Raw genomic sequence first — 21,068 nt, forward strand, 5'->3', positions numbered from 1 at the left:
CAGATGTGCGAGGGGTGGTCATTATGAGCACGGTAATTGGGGGCCCGAGCGCCAGCCCGGCCACTCCCCAGCCTGGGTTGTGCTGAACTGCACACTTGAAACCCAGCATTAGGAGGCCTAGGCAGGGCTGTTGTACTTGGGGCTTTGATGTTTTAATTAGCCAGCAGTAATATTAGATGACTCAGGAGGGGACAAATGGGAGATTAATATAGCAGTCAGGGGCCCTGCATGGGGGATGCAAATGACTTTTCTGAGTGGGGACTGAAGTGCTCTGATTAAAAATGCAGATTAGTGGCACTTGTGAGTTATTATGCTGGGGACAGGGCACAAGTGGGCTTTGGGCTGTGGCTTTATGTGTCCTTTTCTGGATTTGTGTCTGGGGTGGACAATGGAAGCTTTTCGGGTGACAGGAGACCGTGACTGGATCTAGTGGGCTCTGTGGGAGGGCTGCCTGCTCTTAGATTCGGAAAGCAGGCTCTGAGTTTGTGGGCATTTCAATGGTTGTGTCAACACCTATTTGCATCAGAGCCTGCAGAGGTTCCCAGGAAATGAAATGGTCTTGCGGCCTAAGAGGAGACAGTGAGGTGAGGTCACGTCAGCCTGGGGCTTGGAGCCAGGAATTTGTAGGGGTTTGTAGGGGTTTCGATACCCTGATTCCTTCTTCTCTCTTCTTCCGTTCCTTCTTTCTCTCCTTCAGTGAATACTATGGAGCACCTACCGTGTGCCAGGGACTTGTGTGCCAGGCCCTGTGGTGGTCCCCACTCCCATCCCACAGCTGGGAAGAAGACCTCACAGCTGTGTGCTTGAAAGCAGGGGTCTGCTAACTATGGCCTATGGGCCAAATCTGGTCCATCGTTTGTTTTGGTGCAGCCTAAGAATGTTTTTTTTCCCCCCAAGCTTGTTAAATTTAAAAAAAAAAAAAATCAAAAGAAGAATAATGTTTCATGACACATGCAAGTTATATGATGTTCAAATTCGGAGTCCCTAAATAAAGTTTTATTGGCACACAGCTACACTCCTTTATTTCTGTATTGTCTGTGACGGCTTTTGAGATACAGCAGAACGGGTAGTTGTGATGGAGACTAACATTGTATGGCCCATGAAACCAAAGATATTTCCTATCTTGTCCGTTATAGGAAAAGTTTGCAGACTCCTGATCTAAAGGATCGAATTCCAGGGGTCGAACTCTAAGTTATTTTCTGTGTCTCCATCTGCGTAAAGGTTGCTGTATTAGGGATCTTTCCTGATCATTTGTTAAAACAGTGCTCCATCCTTGTGACTGTCTGATCCCTCACTATTGTTACTATGCTATATTTTCCTTCATAGCGCTTACCATTCCTTGCAATTATTATGAGTGTATATGTATTTATATGTTCACGTGTATACCTTTTAGATTTATATGTGTATCTATATCGTTTTCTGCCTACCCACTATTCACTTGGCTCTATCTCCAACCCCTAGACCAGAGCCCAAAACATAGTACATGTTCAACACGCACTTGAGGTCTGCTGTGGACCTCCCAAATTTATAGATTGAAGCCCTAATTTCCCATATGACTGTGTTTGTAGACGGGTCCTTTAGGAGGTGATTAAGGTTAAGTGAGGCGATAGGGGTGGGACCCTAATCTGATAGGACTGGTGTCCTTATAAGTAGAGGAAGAGACATCTCTCTTTTTCTCTCTCTCCACACACACAGAAGAAAGGCCACGTAAGGTCACAGTGAAGGTAGCCATCCGCAAGCCAGGAAGCGCTCTCACCAAATGCGACCACACTGGTACCCTGACCTTGGACTTCCAGCCTCCAGAACTGTGAGGCATAACTTTCTGTCGTGTAAGTCGCCCAGTCTGTGGAATTTTCTTTCGGCATTTTGAGCTGACTACTATAAGGTCTAAAGGCCTTGCCAAGTTGTGGAGTCCCTTAAAGGCTAAGCCAGAGACTTTGATCTCGATCGAGTAGAAAATGGAGAACCCCGAAGATGCCTGATCGAGGGAGTGACCTTATCAAAACTGAGTTTGGGGAAACGTGTGACTGCCAGGACGGTAGGTTGGAGGGTGGAGGCAGGGAGACCCCTGAGGGGGCGGTGGCAGCGATGCAGGCGAGAGGCCACCGGGGTGGAAAAGACAGCTGCAGCAGCAGAGGACAGGAGAGGAGGAGGAGGCGGAGATCGGGGTGCGGGAAGCAGGGGGAGGGAACGAGAAGGCAAAGGACCAAGTTGACACAACTCAGAAGCTTCCGGCCTGAGTAAGTGGGAGCTCGGTGGGCCTTGCGGCGGAAGCTGGGGAGTGAGGTGCCGGAGAGATGGGAAGGTGAAGGAGGGAGGATCTTAGGGTAGGAAGAGAAACGCCACACATCAGAATCGGGAAGAGCTGGAAACAGAAGCCAAGCACCCTGCCCTCCCCCACGTATAGGCTGTCACCATCAGGAGCCTCACAGTGAAACTAGGATAAGAGCCTGACAGCAGGGAGGGAGGCACCTGTGAGACACAAAACATCTCAGGAACTGTCATGGGTTGAACTGTGTCCCTCCCCAATTTATATGTCCTGCTCCGATTTATATATAAGACCGCAGATAGGACTTCATCGGGAGTCTTTAATGAGGTCATTAAATTAAAATGAGGTCATTAGAGTGGGCCCTAACCCCATAGGGCGGGTGTCTCGTAAAAAGCGGAAATGTGGAGACAGGCACGCACATCGGGAGAAAGCCATGTGAACATGAAGATGGCCATCTGCGAGCCAAAGCAGATCCCTCCCTCACAGCCCTCAGAAGGAACCAACCCTGCCAACACCTTGACTTTAGACTTCCAGCCGCCAGAACTGGGAGACAATCGATTTCTGTTGTTTAAGCCACCCGGTTTATGGTGCTTTCTTAAGACAGAGCTAGGAAACGAATCCCAGAGCCGAGGCCCAAACCTGTACAAAGCAAGCAGCTTCTTATTCTTTCCCTGCTGGCACCAGCGACAGCTCCTTCATTATAGGCCTGTAGCAACCTGCCCTGCGTGGCTCGTCCTGGAATGAGGGCAGCACACTGGGGTTGAGCTGGGCAGCAGGCCATCCACACCAGAGGCCAGACGCCACACACCGTGCGCTTAGCTGCAGCTCCCCGCAGCACAGCTCCAACCTGTGGGTACCACCTCTTCGTGGCTGCAAAGATAACCCAGTTACGAGCTGTCGCAGCTCAGGGTCCAGAACCGCAGACCTGAAAACCAGCAGGTACGCACCCATCCGTGCAATTAAAAAATTGCTACTTATAAAACTTAACCAACTGTGTTTAGTACCTCGGAATATAATTTCCTTGTAGTGTATTCAAAGCATTATTTCTAAAGTGATTCACTCTTTATAATAACTCCGCGGAAGCTTGAAATCGCTTATTCTTTCCACCTCCTCTCTCTGCCTCTCCCCTGATTCAACAGTTGCTGTTCTACAGTCTGTGGAGGAGGATTAAGGAAGGGGGAGCTCAGAGTCAGACCCAGCACAGTTCGGGTCCACGGATGAGGGCCTCTGGAGATTAGGGGTCTGTAAGTCAGATTGTTGGTTTTCTCCAAGCGGGTTTATGTTTACAGTGGCAGTGACGTCACGGGATGACCAGATGGTATTACACAACTATAAACTTGGTCCCATTACCAGACTACGATGTATATGTGTGCTCCGAATTAATTTCAGAATAAATCCTACAATGATCTGGTGGCCTTCCCCCGTTACATTGCACTGTACTGTACGTGCGTGTGTTTATTAAAAGCATTAACTTGCTAAATGTAAATATTTAAAATACGCAAGCTTTATGATTATGTTTTGACCTTTTCACCTTTTAAAATATCCTGGGACTCTCAGAAAATGGAAGTAGGTAGGGTATCTACTGACCTCTGGGATCTGTTTGGAGGGCGTTTTGGTCACTGGTATCAATTTGCAAAGAGAGGAGGGAAAAATGACTTTGACCCAACTTGGCCTTATCTGGGGGAAAAAATGTGCATATACTTTGATGCAATGAATGAGCATGCAGTGATGTCACTGATTACTGAACCAGAATGTCATTGTCCCACTCAGACAACAGTTGGGACAGCTTGCATTGAATATACTCACTACTAAAACAAACAGTTAGCAAAATAGGTGGAAATTCCAGCAGGGCTGAACCCAAACGCCCAACAACTCAGGCCCCACTTCCTGGCTCTACCCTGGTTCTGAACACCAAGGGCAACAGGACACGGAAAGTTGGTTTCACAGCTAAGTGACCTATAAACACTCTGGGGGTCACCGAGCAGGTGACGGTTTGAGTGGAGGAAAGAGAAACACCAGCAAGATTTGGATTCTGCTGGCTTGGGGGCCTGGGGGAGAACTGTTCACTGTAAATTCCTGGAAAGCATCTTTATGGAGGGTCCTTTGTTCCCTGGTTGAAGATGCCCAGGAACAGTGGATAACTTGAGAAAGAGGAGGGGACGAAAGATGCTTTTGGAACAATCCAACCTGGGTGTCTAACTCCACTCATGAGCCAGATCAAGGTAAGGGATAGCTGGCCTGATTGAGTTGGGGGGGCAAAAGTGAGTTTCATAGCAAGTTATAGCTAGGGATTTGGGGTACCCTCCCAGAGAGAGAAGTTAATCTCAAAACACAGGTTTCTCAAGTGCTTCTAAGAGGCTTAGAGAAGGGAGTTATTATCAGCAGGCACCCCAAGATATCAGCCTAAATGGAGCCAAAGGGATCTGCCGGAGCCAGCCAGTGGGGGACAGGTCCATGCGTGGTTCTACAAATCCCCAACCCTCACAGGGAGAGAATGGCTGTGTGTGTGTCTTTGTCTGTAGTTTGTCTTGGAAGTGGCACTTTCTGGAGGTCAAGGCAAATGTTTGATGAAAAGATGATGCTTCGGCTGTGAGCTCCTTAAGGTCAGTGATCATGTTCAATTCTATTTCGTTTTGAATAACACTTAGTAAATGCCTATATTTTGTGTCCAACTTAGCTAGGTCCTTGTGCATCCACTGGTTCGTTGCATTGTCATGGTCACCCATTTTTTAGATGTGGAAACAGAGGCTCTAAGAGGTCAAATGGCTCTCCTTCCATTAATATCTCACAGGCAACAGGGCTGGGCGTGGATGGAATCCAGGCTCTCAAAGTTCCTGCTTTTCCACTTACTGCTTTCTCCTCTGTGTGCTCCCAGAGCCTGGCTTCTAAGAGGCATAAATAACATATGCAACATTGATTCGAATGATTGACTAGGATGATGAGGTGGTCGTACAGGGATAGAGGTACAGGTCTGTCACCTGGACTCTGTGAATGCTCGCTTTCCCTTTCTGGGCCACAAGGGTGCCATCCGTAAAACAGGAAGAGTGCTTCTTGCCCTATCTGCCTCACATTAGCGATACAGCAATTAGTCATATAGCTCTATTTAAATCAGCAATATAAAACCTAACTTAGCAATAATTAACCAAATAACAACAATAATAATACACATTTTGGGAGCACTTAGTCAGTGCCAGGCTCTGTAGAGTTAAGAGTGGGCTCGGGCTCCACTGGCCTGGGTTCAAGTCGGATCTCTCCCTCCCGCTTACTAGTCATGTGACCTTCATTAAGCTGTTAAACCCTCTGTGCCTCAGTTTATTCATCTGTAAAGTGAGGACAGCACTAGGACTTCATTGGGTTGGGCTGGGGATTAAGGGAGACCAAGGGCCTCCAGCGCTTAGCACCACGCCTGACATGGCTCAACAAACCTTAGCTGTTACTGCTATAAGTGATGCTATCATCTCATACGTTATCTCACTTTATCCTTCCCATAGCTTGATGAATCTATTAGTCCCTGTTAGGAAATGAAGGTCAGAACAGATATTAATTAGTTGTCTGACCAAGGTCACCAGTGAGAAGAGGCGGAACGTGGGCTGCCCCCCAGAGCTGAGTGCTTGGCCCAGGGCTGTGGGTAAGTCTGAGGGTTAGAATGGCCACACCCCTACAAGGTGGTATGAATATCAGCATTATTGTTATTTTTATCCCGACATCATTAATTTGCAGGGAGTCGGGGCTGACTTAAAAGGTCCCCCTGCGGCATGCCGAGTTGTCACTGAGAGGCAGAGTGTTCTGCAGGGTTTACCTTCATTCACACACAGCCTAGCTGGGTCTGGCTGCCCCATTTTGGGTTTTCGGCAAAACCGGCACCGGTTGGCCAGTTTGAGGTGTGCGCTCCTGGAGCGAGGGGCCCTGGTGACCTCTGATCCTTTGAAAATTGGGGACCCACATGCACTCCCCACTTGCCTCATAATTTGGAGCTCTCCAGAGAGGCTGGGGTGATGCTGACACCTGGAAGGAGAGAAAAGCTTCTCGACAGATTTTGACATTTGGAAGGCAGCCAGCAAGCCCTAGGTCCCCAGGGGTGAGGAAGTGCCAGGCTCCCGGTGAGGTGGTGGGAGGGGGGAGTGGATGTGCAAGGACCAGCAGCCTTTGTCAGTGAGAGGCTGGAGAGAGGGGCAGCAGGCTGAATAAGAGAGAAGAACCCCAAATGGAACTCTCAATTCCCCCCTGAGCCCAAGACCCCTTCGCCCCCACTGAGGATTAGACTGATGCTTAATTAGCATCTGAAAATAGATGTTCTACCCTCAAGCCTGGCACGGTTCCACCCCTTAGCCCTTAGGAGAGCAGATCAGGCAGGCAAAGGAAATAGATGCTTAATAACAAGGGAGGGCGAGAGGGCTCGAATCAAATCCTAAAGTCTTGCAGGGAGAATGGGCAGCAGCAATTTCTCGTGACATTTAATCAGGTTCGCATTTTCGCTTAAGAGGATTATTATGAATGGTGTCAAAACTCACTATGTGTCTCCGATGTATTAACACTCAAGACAACCTCAGAAATCTAACAATGATCCTCAGCCGGAGAAAAAATGCAGTGTATCAGCCACAGCTGTTCCTTTTACTATCGCATCTTTCCCCGGTTTCTTCCAGGCAAACTCCTACGAGTCTTCGAAACCAAGACCAAACGTCACCTCCTTGGGCAAACCTTTCCTGATACCTGCTGAGGTATTTATGTTCCCACAGCATTTTGAGTCCCTCTCTATTCTGGGATGAACTGTCCGTCTCCCCACATTTGTCTGTGAAGGTCTCAAGGGCAGGGAGGACAGTGTTTGAGCTGTGCACATGGCAGGTGGGGGCTGAATAGCGATGGGCATACTGATTCATTCTAACTACCAGCCCAGGCCAGATACAATTTGCAAGGGGGTGTTAAAGACGAGCATCACAGTCACTCACACAGCATGGTTTGGTGACCAGGGACTCAAATTTCACTGGCCCTACTCACCGCTGACCTATTAACAAGAGAAATGACCACTAGCTAGAGATTAACAGCTCAGCCTTCTGAGACTTATTCCACAGAAGGTGTCTCTGAGGCTGATTTTCCTTGCATTTGGACAAAAGAGAGCATCGAGGAGGACGGGACAGACCTCACCATTCTTTCGAAGAGTTGATAGATTTCAGAGTCAGGAAGTCCTTGCTCATGGGTAGCCTGCAACCATCCTGCTCCACTTGGGCTCTGCTGCCTTTTGCCCAGTCCTTGGGGAAAATGCAATTTGGCTGCTGGTCCACGGTCTCCTGCCTTCCTGACTCAGGTAGTGGCTGGGTCTCTCTTTGTGTTATTAACAAGGCTAACCCCCACGATGAACGCTTGAAAAAGCAGCAAATGTGGGTTGCACCTGGGAGGAAGGAAGCTGGTTCCAGAGGCTCCAGGTAAAGAGGCTTTGAGCAGGTAGAGGGTGTGCTAGCGTAGGAGCTGACCTTTCAGGTCGGAAAGAAGAACATTGACGTTTTTATGAATTTGCTCAGCCTGCAAAATATGTCTGAGGCCCGTGGCTACAGAGCTGTCCAGCGGGAGGTAAACAGGGCACCTCCTTAGCTCTGAGATGCAAACATAACTGGATGCTGGGGTCTCTGCTCCTTTCAGCTCTATTTCTGAGGGGTGTTTGGAAAATCGAGTCTCAGACAACAGAGCCAGGGTGATCTCACAGGCCAGTGGTTTTGGGCTTTTTTGGCTCATGGGCTACATTGAGGGCTCGGTGATGGCTGAGGATGGAAAGTAGATGCCAAGCGCTACCTCTGGAAGCACGAGGCTCCCATGTCCAAGGCTATCTGGCCATCTTAACCACAGGAGGGTTTAGTCTTCAGAACCCTTCCTTCTTCTCCAAGGACAAGAAATTGCCATTTTTGCAGAGACTCAAAGGCATTTGGGTCTCCTTGATTGCTATAGACTGGATGTTTGTCTCCCTCCGAAATTCTCACGTTGAAACCTAATCCCCAATGTGATGGCATTGGGCAGTGAGGCCCTTGAGAGGTGGTGAGGTCAAGAGGGTGGAGCCCTCATGAATGGGATTAGTGCCCTTATAAGAAGAGACCTCAGAGAGTGCCCTCGTCCCTTCCACCATGTGAGGACACAGCAAAAAGACAGCTGTCTATGAACCAGGAAGCAGGCCTGCACCAGACTTTGAATCTGCTGGCTCCTTGATCTTGGACTTCCCAGCTTCAGAACCGTGAGAAATAAATTTATGTTGTTTATAAGCCACCCAGTCTATGGTATTCTGTTATTGAGGCCCTCAAGGACTAAGACACTGACCACCGCACAATGATGCCCTGCGAAGGCGGCCAGTGGTCCTATTGATCATGCTTGCCCCTGTCCCATTATTGATCCCCACCCCCCAGGCTTGAAGTTCAAGGTTATGTTTTTCAAGCTGTCACTGTCTAACCAAAGTAGATGGCGTGAAAGGAAATGGCCCCCCTCCTGCTATTGCCCAGACTTCAGCAGGACTTTAAGGGTCTTTCTGGTGGGGTCAAGGCCTCCTCTACTTCTCCCCTATACTCCAGATCTCGGGGGTTACTGCAAACCAGCAGTTACCAACTGTGATCCCTGGAGGGGCAGGTAGGTAAAGTAAGTCAGCCAAGCAGGCTAAGTAATTTCAAGACAGAACACCAGGTTGCACGCTAAGCACACAAGAATATTCTTCACTTTCATAAAACATGAAACCATTCGTATCTTCCCCCAAAGATATGAACCTCTCAGTCAATCTCTACCTACCACTTATAATAAAGACACAGATACAAAAAGATTAAACTTTCATCCTAACTTAATGAGAGGGACACAGTAGGGAGAGGTGGAGATTGTGGCAAACCAGAGAGCCCATGACCCGTCTAGAGAGGCAGCTGCTACACCGTCCAGGAGATGATTGCCTCATAAGAATATAGGCTCAATGTAGCCAGACTGTCCACATTTGAAAGAGAAGTTGTCGATATATTTATATAAAAAATTTTGAAATATTGGCAATAAATTCAAAGTACATATCTAAATGGTCTCTTAGGATAAGACAGTGCAGACCTAACAGATCAAGTCTACAGCCTGGAACTGACACGAGGTTGTCTCTTTCTGTCCTTTGTCTTGAGAGGGTTTGCATCATTCCACACCTCTTTATTTTCAATGAAGAAAAAAAATATAAAGAAAAAATTAACTTTCTTCGTTCATTCAATCAATGGATAATAGTCCCCTCAGGCTCACCGTGTGACCTTGATTTCTGAGGCAGCATAATAGACATCTGCAAGTGGGCTGTCCTCCAAATGTTCCCAGGTGTCACCGCCAGAGGTGAGTAATTATCCGGTGGGAGCATGGGTCTGACCTACTGCAGAATCCCTCATGTTATCTTCCTGGCCAGCCATCGGCAGCTGAGGAAAGCACTTCCCACTGAGGCTCTGCAATGTCCCATCCTCCCCTGTGAAGCTTTGTGGAGAGGCTTTGAGTCATGGCTTAGATGCACTGATGGTGAAAGGTGCCATAGATCATGTACCAGAAGAATGAGCTTGGCAACCTAGCCTGTGTCGTCTAGGGCTTGTGGGGGAAGGAAGAAAGGAAATGATCTCCTGAGTGGCCTGGACCACCCGCGTTATGACGTCCCGCTGGTCAGTCTACCTGTACTTCACTGCAACGCAGAGGAGGGGTGGGAAATTCACATGCTTTGCTAAGGTCACTTTGACTTGGTCTGATAGCTACCTGAGCAGGTGAGCAAAAGGCTGCCAAAATACATGTTGGCAAATAGGCAAAGTCTGAAAAGGCTGATAACACACAGAGCTGGCGAGGCTGTGGGGAAACAATCACTCTCCTCCTTAGCTGGTAGAATTGGTACAATCTTTATGGTCAGCGATTTCTCAGTTTCCACCCAAATCACAAGTGAATATGACCTTTGGCCAAACAATTCCACTTCTAGGAATTTATTCTATTGATGAGCCTACCCATGTGCCAAATAAGGTATTTATTTATTCAGTATCATTCGTTACAGCAATGGCATAGCAAAATATTGGCAATGGACCTAAGTGTCCTTTGGAGGACTGGCTCGGTGAATATGACAGAGCCATGCAATGGAAAATTATGCAGCCGTGAAAAAGAGCCAGGACTCTCTTTACCTACTAATTAGGACTTATCTCCAAAATAGGTGGACAAGTGAAAAAGCAAGATGCAAAACAATGCGTACAACGGGCTCTCATTTATGTAAAAATGTGAATACACGTGTGTATTTATCTATGCATAAAATATTGCTAAAAGTACCACAAAAATGATGAGTATTGCTTGCCTCTGGGGAGGGGAACTGTATGGCTGAGATTAGTGGAGAGAGGAAAACTTTTCACCGTGTATTTTTTATCTCTTTTAAATTCAGGACCAAGTGAGTGCCTTTAATGCAGAAACAGAATTAACATCGGAAAAAGGGCAAGCTCGCAAAGATAACAAAACAAACTGAAGCCAAAATCCTTATGCCAGGCCCCAGCTTCCCGCCCCCACCCCACAGCTGGCACCACCCACTCACCTGCTCCTTCTCTGAATACGGGTTGTTGAGGACCACGGGCACATTGCCCTTCCCCCACAGGTCATTGAAGACTCGGTCATTCTCCACACCAAGGGGCAGCGGTTTGTGCGACTTGCTGTCCAGATCTCTGAAAGGCAAGGAGGGGGAAGTGAGGACAGCATGAAGTCAGGAGTGACCAGCTGGTTGCCCTGGTCTGGAAATCCCGAGTCATTCCAGAACTTCCGAGGTTCACCCACATGGCTCTACGTGGAGCCAGCCAGCTTTGGGTGCCCGCTTGCTACTTCGTTAGGATCACCAGCAACAGGTGGGAAGGCAGCCCCGCTGTCAAACACAAAGGTGAGCTCACCGAAGCTGGCACCAACATCCAGCACACACCCGTCTTCGTGGACATCGCTTCGGGATGGCCATGCCATGAGTTTTGCTCCTCCCCCACCCCTCTCTCACTTCATAGACCTAAGGAACGTAGGAAGCCCATCTCCTTGCAGAACCCCCGGACAAAGTAATGGTCATCAGACATAATGGTGTAGGAAGTAGGAGGCAGGAGGAATAGGGAAGGAAACCAGCTCTGTGGGCCAGGCCGGTAAGTCATTCCAACACTGACTAAGGCATTGATAATAAGACTAATGATACCAGCCCAGGATAAACAGGAATGATTATGAAAATAATGGGACTATAGCAACAAAAGGAATAATACTATTATAATGATAGCTAGCATTTACTAAGTACTTACTATGTGTTACGCGCGTGATGGATGTTTTAGTTCATTTAATCTTTGTGATAACCCTATGAGGTATGACTATTAATCACCATTTTATAAAAGGCAGAGGTGAGGCAGAAGCTAAGCTGATCAAAGTACATATTCCAGGCTACTCTTCACATCCATTCTGAAGCAGAGGTTCTCTTTATTATCTCTTTATTAGCATCATGATCATCACCATCATTCTCATGATCATCACCATTATCACTATCATAATCTACACCATCCGACTTCTTCCCTTCATCAGCATAACCATCATTACCACCTTAGTCGTCATCACCATCATCACCAGTGTTATCATCACGCTCATTATCACATCACCATCGCCATAATCGCTCTCATCATTATAATCACCTTCACGTATCATTCATCATAACCATCATTATCAGTACCACTATCCTTCTCTTTCATGACCATCATCAGCATCTTAATTACCACCACCATCATCTTCGCAATCATCACCAGATGAGGAAACTGAGGCTCAGAGAGGTTAAATCACCATCCTAAGACACACAGCTAGTGACGGTGGAGTTGGGATTCAAACCGAGGCTTGTTCCTGACTCTAGAGACTGATTTCTTAACCATGAAGCTTTCCTGGCTCCTGGCCTTTGAACTCGAATAGATCTAGGAGGAAGCTATCTCAGCTTGGTTCCAAAGGCTGGCCATCTTCTGAGACAGGACTGACTTTGCATTTAAAATCTAGATCTCCTGCCTACAAGAGACTCGCTTTCGATTAAAAGACACATATAGACTGAAAGTAAAGAGATGGAAAAAGATATTTCATGAAAATGAAAACAAACAAACAAAAAGCTGGGGTAGCAATTTATCTGAAGATTTATTTATCTGAAGTATTTATCTGAATAAACGCAAAACATTACTTCAGAGGGACATGTGAATTCATATGTTCACTGTAGCATTATTTACAATAGATAAAGAAGTGGTCCATACATACAATGGAACCTTACTCATCCACAACGAAGAATGAAATCTTGCCATCTACAAGATGGATGGACCAAGAGAGTATTGTGCTGAGTGGAGTAAGTCAGGGAAAGACAAGTGCCATATGATTTCCCTTATATGTAGAATCTAAAGTACCAAATAAATGAACAAACAAAATAGAAATAAACTCATAGATATAGCGAACATTTTGATGGTTTAAAAAATCCAGATCTCCCGACCAGCCCCACCTCATTTTTGTTCTCTTAAGCTCCAAGAGCTGACCTCCTGCTTCTGACAACCTACCTCTTATTAAGGCCCCCTCTCCAGTTTTACACCAGCGCATCTGTCTGTTCCCCAATTCTGGGCACTGTGGCTTGTTCTGTAGCCCATCTCGGTTTTGGTCCCAGGCATCCAGGCTGGCCCTTGTCTAGCCCTCTGTTCTATGTTCCTGGCTTTGGGGACTCCTGGTCCTGGCTCCATCATTTCTCCTGACTCCCCCGCCCTCCACCCCCATCTGGAGCTGACAGTCATTTGGGATGACAGAAGTCAGGGCCCAAGCGAGTGCACAGCCCTGAGTGGCCACTCCAGTTGCTGATTTGGGTCCTGGTGGCTCACGTCAAAGCCACTTTCTCTCTTCTGCTTGGAGAGATCTGCAGTTTTCAGAGGGAACATACTATTTTACCCTCTAAGATATCACCAAAACACACCGGGAATGGTTCTTGATTATAGAACCCAAGTCGATGGTTTACCTACATGGTGGTAAACAGAGGAATTGTCTGTTGAGAGGGCTGCTATTCATGTCACTCAGCTCCCTCTCATCTCTGACACTCCAGATGCTATGATATCACATGACCATAAATGGGGATTCAGCAGAGGAGGGAAGAAGTTATTATCTGAGAGCATCTGTAATGTACTTGCACAGAAGTTATTTCATTTACTCTCCACAGACATTAAAAGCCCATTTTTATGGATGCAAAAACTGAGCCCAGAGAGGTTATGTAAGTTTCCCGAGGTCCCACAGCAAGCACAGAGCAGAGCTGGGATCTGAAAACTAGGTCTTATTGATGCTCAGCTCAGAACCTCCCTTTTTAAAAACAGAGATAGGAAAAACTAGTCAGGATGCTCATGCTAAGCCAGAGGCGAAAGAGCAAGTAATCTAACATCTCTCACGGAATGAGGCCAGTTTACAAAAATTACAGGGTACAATTACCTAGGCAACTCTGAAATGACTCACATGGCTTATCGTGTGTGCATCTGCCGAGAGAGCTGCTTTTATCATCATCCTCTCTTTTTTTCTTTTTTAAGCCTTTAGCAACTTTGTTTAAATAATGCACTCGAAGTGTTTTGTCAACACGAATTTATTTAAGAGTCCTGTGTGACGAGCAAGGGAAGAATATTTTCAATATGGCACCATGGGGAACATGCAGGTTGAGCTGTTTTGCTTCTATTCATCCTGGGGCAAAATTAGAAGGAGATTTATGTAGATTCCCAGCCCCTATTCTGTCAGTGATAAGCGGGTCCGAGGAAGATACCTGGCTTGTTGTCATGAATTTGCTCACTGTGGGACTTGATCGGTTCGTGTGGGCAGTGTAGCCTGCCGGTTAAGAACACGGGCTGTGGATTGGGTGAAACTGGGTCAAACTCTTGGTGTTGCTGGTTATAAGCTGTGAAACTTTGGATATTCTGGATACTCAACCTTTCTAATTCTCAGTTTATTCAGCTCTAAAATAGTGTTAGTTAATAATAATACCTAGTTCACGGGGCTGCTGCAATGGTTAAATGAGATAAAGCTTATAGTGCTTAGCTGTGTGGTACCTGCTATTGGTTTGACTAATTTGCCTATGGGTTGATCAGACAGAAACAGAGAGGAAAAAAATGCTAGCTCTGTATAAAACAGTCACGATCCCTTTAATCTAGTGTGGTCTGGTAGAACTTTCTGCCATGACAGAAACATTTCCATTTGCACTGTGCAGTATTATAGCCGCTGGGCACATGGGACAATTGAAATGTGGTTATTGTCAGTGAGGAACTAAATGTTTGATTTTGTTTGAACTGTAATTAAATTTAAATAGCCGTAGGTGGCTAGTGGTTATAGTATTGGACAAGGCACTATCTGTTCATGGAGCCTAGGAATTAGAGAATTCTCTGCTTGCTTGCCAGACTCCTACCTCCCATCTTTGTCAACACTCATATCCACTCTCCCCTCTTCCTAAGGAACATACCATACCCACTCCTACATCTTCCCCCTGCTGAGAGCTAACTCCTACTCATCCTTCAAAACCCACTCCATGCCCCCCTCTCCTGGAGATTAAATAAGGTCATGCAAGTCAAATGCCTAGCATGTAGTTGGCACTAACTAGACATGAGCTGTGGTTATCACCATTGACAAGTAAGGAAACTGAAGCTCAGTGGGATTAGCTTCAAAGTCAGAGCCATTTGCTTGGACCTCACACTTGTGAAGAATTTCAAATTTAGATGTTGGATATCTCCTCCAAATGAGGTAGAGGTGTTGAATGTATTTCTTTGTTTAATGCAATTTTGATAAATCTAATATATCATTTCCTCACTTAAATACATATTTTGGGAGCTCACAGATGGAGGTGGATGGGGCTTGTCTTGACTTCTGAGAAGAATGGATGGTGACGCTCCTTTGTGAGCGCTCATGAGTCCTGGTCTCACCCACCACCTGAGTGGTTTCAGTTCAGATCTGTTTCTCAACTGGGATCTACTGATATCTGGGGCTGGACGCTTCCTCTTGGTGGGGAGTGTCCTGTGTATTGTAGGCTGTTTAGCAGTATCCCTGGCCTCTACCCACTAGATGTCAGTAACACCCACCTTTCCACCCCTCGCCAGTTGTGCTAACCAAAAATGTCTCCTGATAATGCTCAATGTCCCCTTGGGAAGGGGGCAAAATACACTCTTCCCTATAGAGAAACATGGCCTAGGTGTGGCTGAGCACCCCGATCTCACACTTCCTGGTCTCAACCTTGCACTATCCCGCCCAAGGACTGAGGAGAATTTATTTCTTAATTGTCCCTTATTCCCGGATGGGATCAAGGACCCTGCCTTCACTAAGTGGCTCCCGCCTCCTCTCAGGTGAACTTAAACCACTGGAAAGGCCATCCTCTAGTGGACTTGGCATTCGAGGTAGAACAGTATCCTCAAAGCCATCACGTGGTCACGGTCGGTGGTTCTCAAACTTAAGGGTACATCTGAATCAACCGAGGGGCTTGTTAAAATTCACCTGAGCCACCTCCTGTAGAGTATAAAGTAATGTGTGTATGTGGGAACCTGGAACCCACTTTGTCAGCAGCACCCCACATGGTACGCGGACACCCTTGAAAACCTGTCTCCCCAGGAGTGCTCTGGGCCCGAGTCTGGCAGTGAACAGCAGGCTCCCTCCTGGCCAGGAATGTCACCCTCTCTCTCTCATTTCCTTCCTCCAGCCCCCTCTCCTCAGTTCCCCGGCTGCTTCCCCTCCCCCCGTAAGACCAGGTATGGGACTCTGTCTTCCGCCCGCCCGGTGAGCGTCTTCTACGCTTTTTGGCAAGGACTAAACTAAAGTCCTCTTTTTTCCACCTTGCCAGGTGGACGATCACACTCTAAACCTTCTGGGAACCTTTGCCAGACCCTTCCAACTGAGGCTTCCTGGAAGCCAGGGCCTCTCCCACGGCAAGGACCGGGGTCCTGGGCCTGACTCCACAGAAAGTTTGCGTAAATACTGGTCACCCTGCTGCTGACTGCTAACCAATCCTGAGGACCCAGAAGGGGAGCAGCTGGGCCAGGCCTGTGTGCACGGCACAGCCTGCAGTGGAGCCGCCCGCTCAGGCCAAGCAGGCAAGGAGGCTGCTGAGGAGCAGCTGGTCCTGGCAGGAAGCCCTGCTAGTGTCTCTCGGCAGACACCACACTCTTTCTGAACCCCGCCCCACCCCCTTCTTGCCTTCCACACTCCAACAGCCTTTGGTTTCTGCCTCCCACTGTTCGCTCAGGCAGGGAGCTGAGTTACAGCGGGAAGACCTGAGGACCGTGGAAACCAAGACTCTGGGCTCTGCAAAGACTTCCTCCTAGATGTCATCACACTGGAGGGGAAAAAGGTCTTGATCAAGAGAAAAGCCTGGTCTCGAGAGTCAGAATTCTATGGCGAATGCTGTAGCTAAGAAGTGAGGCGAGGGCCTCCAGGCTCAGAAACAGCCATAACTCTAATTATTCATATCACGAGAGCTGGGTGCGATTCTCAAACTCCTATGTCTACAGGGTCCTGGCTGGGTGCACGGGGCTCAGTTTGGATCCTGGGAAACTGGAGAGCCCATGACAGCCCCTGCCCAGCTCCCAAGGCTGATGATCTCACCAGGATGTGGACTTTGCTCTAATGGCTCTTTTGATATTTTCTTTTAAGAGGCTGGAAACCAGTTTTAATGTGAAATGTCTTGGTTTTTCTATTTTGCTGCAAATTCACTTTTTTGGAAAACTCTGCCAGCCAAATAAAACTTGTAGGAGAACTAGGTGTGACCTTTGACCCCTAGTTTGTGACCTCTGATCTAAAGGGATATTCGAGTTCTTCCCCCTGGAATGAGGCTGAAGAATGGCCCCAAAGATATCAAGTTCTGATCCCTGAAACCCATATTTGTTATCTTACATGGAAAAAGAGTCTTTGCGGGTATGAGTAAATTAAGGATCTTGAATATGGAGAGATTATCTTGGATTATCTGGATGGGCCCTAATTACAATCACGTGTCCCCATGAGAAGGAAACAGGGAGATGTGACTATGAAAGAGGAAGGCCATGTGATGATGGGAGCAAGATGCTACGCCGCTGGCTTTGAAGATGGAGGAAGGGACCGTGAGCCAAGAAAGGCAAGAAACGCAGCTCTAGAAGCTGGAAGAGGCAAGAAAGCATATTATTTTCTAGAGCCTCCAGCCTTAAGACCCATGGAACTGTAAGAGAATAAACGTGTGTTGGTTTAAGCCACCAAGTCTGCGGTAATCTTCTACAGCGACCATAGGACAATGATATAATGAGTGGATGGTGGCCGGGGTAGCATGACGGTAGGAGGGTGGATGGCCCCTGCTCACACGTCCGACCTCGCTGCCTACTACCGTCCCTCTACTCACTACGCTCAGGGCCCACGGGCCTTCTTTAAACTCCCTGAACATCCCAAACTCGCTCCTGCCCCAGGGCTTCTGCTCCTGCTGTACCCTCTGCCAGGAACACCTTTCCTTGGATTGCACATGGTCTTTACCTTCTGGCCTCAGTACAAATGGTGGCTCTTCAGAGAGGCCTTTCATGACCCTCCGATCTCGCATTCTATCCAACGCCAAGCCACTTTGCTTCAAATCATCATTTTATTTCCTTCATAGCACGTATCATGATCTAAAGGGACTGCATGCGTCTACTTGTTTATTATTCATCTCTTGTCTATGATCTGACGGCATAAAGGCAGCAGTTCATCATGGGGGCAGTGGATCCCCCAGTTCTGAGGATAGTACCTGGGGCAGAATAGATGCTCAGTAAATATTCGTTGAATGAGAGACTGTGAGAAGCCCTGAGTTACACACAATTCATGGGCTTATTCCAGATTAAGGAGCTGGGTGGCCGGGTGATGAGATGGCAGGGACACTGATGGAGAGAGGTTGTGATGTAAGCGTAGTGACCCGAGGACTAGCACCTCTCTCCCCTACTCAGGGAAGGATGGACTGGGGAAGCCGCTCACGTTCAAACGGGCAAGGAGAGGATGAACAGTTGCACTGAGAGTCTCTGTAAAGGCAACGTTCTCGGATTTAATTCCTTAGCTGAAAAATGCCACTGGAGGGATTCGACGGTACGAGGCATGTCACATGCAGCAGGGGAGAGATGCTCTAATGCAGACAGACCGGGAACCAGTGCTGTCATTGGCCAGTCTAGGTTGGTCCTCCAGGGCTGCTGTCTGTGGTAGATGGGACCTCAGGACCTCAGTTTCCCTTTTAAACTCAGAAACTATTCTGATGTCCTCAGAAACTTGATGGTTTAAAGGTCAAGTATACTGTGGCTAACAGCGCGGTCTACAAAGTCAGCCGAGACCAAGAGCATGGGCTCGGAGTCAAGCCCTGGCTTTGTCGCTTGCTAGCTGTGCGACCCGGAGCAGGTAACTGTGCCTCTGTGAGCCTTGGTCTCCTTATCAGGAAAAGAGGGTGCCATGAAGAACAAACCAATATCCTGATGTAAAGACCTTCGCATGAGGCCAGGCCCACCTGGAATGCTCTGCAGAGGTTGAGCATAATGATTACACAACTCGGGCCATTTGTGGCAACACGGATGGACCTTGAGGGCATGATGCTAACTGAAATAGATCAGATGAAGAAAGGCAAGAACTGTATAATTTCACATACATGTGAAATCTAAAAAGCAAAACAAACAGAAACAAACAATACAGAGAACGGATTGGTGGTTACCAAACAGGGAACGGGGGTGGGGGCAGGGAGAAATGGACAAAGAAATCAACTGTCTGGTGATAGACGGCAACTAGACTGACAGTGGTGAACACTGTCAGTGTATATGAATATCGATCTGTAATTTCGTACACCTGATATGTATATATAATCTTCTATACCAATTATACCACAAACAAATTCCCCCAAACCAACCTCAGGCTTGTCACAGAAGGAGGCCTCCTCCCTGCAATTAAGCTGATTCTCTAGGGTTAAAACTGACTTCTGTGCCTCCAGCCACACTCTCTTGCCTGCTTTCTCTTGAACTCACTGTGTGATTTGTAGGTAGAACCAGGACAGTGCTGTGTGACCCCGGGCGAGTTGCTTCACCTCTCTGAGCTTCAGTTCCGTCGTCTATAAAAGGGGGCTACAACAGCACGTCCTACTTAGGGAGCCGAATTCATGCAAGAAGGTAATCTGTAAGTAACCGAGTGCCCTACGAGTGGGGAAGTTATCAGAGCACAGGGCCAGGCTGACCGGCTGGTCCAGATGGACGCTGGACCAGGGACCTTGGCCTCTTTAGAACCCTCCTTCAGGGCAGCAAGCTGACAACCTGGATATCCTCTGATATGCAGCATTTTAAAGTGACCGCTCCCAAGTGCAGAAGGCCCCAGATGCCCCCGGATTGTTCTTCCTTACACTCCCTCACATGTGCCACCACCCGCCAGGGCCACCTCCCCGCAGGGGTGAAGAGATGAGGCTGTGTCTAAACTAAACATCGCTTTCCCTCCGGCCCCACCCTGATAAAGGCCAGTCCCCCCAAACAACAGGATCAGGGATGCCCCAGGGAAGGAAGGGACTAGATGGAGAAGGAGCATAAGTCGGTGTTTAAGAGGAACGAGGGAGGGGAGGGAACGAGGCCAAGAGAGCAGAAGGTCAGGGGCACTGCTGAGAACCAGCGATGGCACCAGCCTCTGCTTGGACTCCAGACGCCACAGGCTGGTGAGTGTGACCTGGATGTGAGGCTCTGCATCGCTGTCTCCTGTTTGTTCATCCAGCATCCAAGATGCCAGTTCCGACCCCCACCCCCAAAAGTAGCCTGGGTGGAGAGGCCTCTGGGAGGATGAGTAATTTCTAAGCAACCATGGGCTCTGAGGGGCCTGAAATATCCCCAGCCTGACAGCCCCGAGAGTAACCCCCAAAGACAATCTGTCTCTGGGCTTCCGCTTCCTGACTCAGGACACTGATTCTTAACAAGGCACTTGTTTCAGCCCCTAGGAGGCGGTCTGGCAATTAGTGGGGGCACTTTTGGTTGTTACGATGATGTGGAGAGTGCTCGTAGCATCACGACAGGAGGGAGGTGGCATCTGGGGTGCTGGACATCTTGCAATGCCAGGGACAAACCCACACAAGGAGGAAGGGTCCTGTCACACAACTTTTGGACATCCACACAGATAGAACACGAAACCAAACACATGCTTAAATTCCTGAGCCACGATCCCAGTCCGGTCTTATACCTAAATAAGGCCTTAAAATATACTTAATTTTCCATGCGTGCCGCTATTGCAACTAAATCGAAGAAAGACGAGACGTTGTTTTATCAGGAGCCGTCCGCCATTTCGGAACAATCACGTCACCAAGGCGACGCTGCTGGTGGCATCCGAGTTGCCAGAACAACACACCTGTGTCAATCTGCATTTGACGCGGTCGTGTTTGCCGCAAAATTCTATCTTTGGGCGCAAACACCTGACCGTTCTGAAGGAGTCATGCCTGTGCACTGATATATTAAATTATAGGTTCTTTAATCATGAATTACTTTTATGCTCTGTCTTCTTTTATTTTATAGTTAGGGCATTATATTGATTTTAACCATGTGAAGTGTGGGTAGGTTATATGAGCCATGCGTTATTAGCTTCTGGCATTTTGCATTTCAAAATATTTGTTAAAGAAATGGAAGGGCTTTGAGTCCAGCAAGGGCATGAGCGAGCACTGAGCTTAGGGAACATGTACTATCTGTCATTCGACAGTCCTGATCCTCAGAACCAGTGACCTTAATGGGTTTCATGGAGCCCTGCGTCACTTTCTCCCAAATTTTACCTCCTCCGAAATAAGCCTTTTTTCGGCTGCTTTTGGTCAAACAATCGCACTACGTGCAAGGTTAACAAACAC

At 47.8% G+C, this 21,068-nt stretch overlaps 1 protein-coding gene across 1 annotated transcript in view; it reads right to left on the reverse strand.

Annotated features, from left to right (window-relative positions):
- Positions 1 to 21,068, reverse strand: part of NOS1 (nitric oxide synthase 1) — a 99,179-nt gene that overhangs the window by 51,548 nt on the left and 26,563 nt on the right. Inside the window, exon 3 of the mRNA XM_039868257.1 lies at positions 10,800 to 10,926. Coding sequence (XP_039724191.1) covers positions 10,800 to 10,926 — 127 coding nt within the window. The remainder of the gene's footprint in view (positions 1 to 10,799; positions 10,927 to 21,068) is intronic.

The sequence above is a fragment of the Pteropus medius genome, unplaced genomic scaffold (genome assembly GCF_902729225.1).
Source record: "Pteropus medius unplaced genomic scaffold, Ma_sr-lr_union100, whole genome shotgun sequence".
Taxonomy (NCBI): Eukaryota; Metazoa; Chordata; class Mammalia; order Chiroptera; family Pteropodidae; genus Pteropus; species Pteropus medius.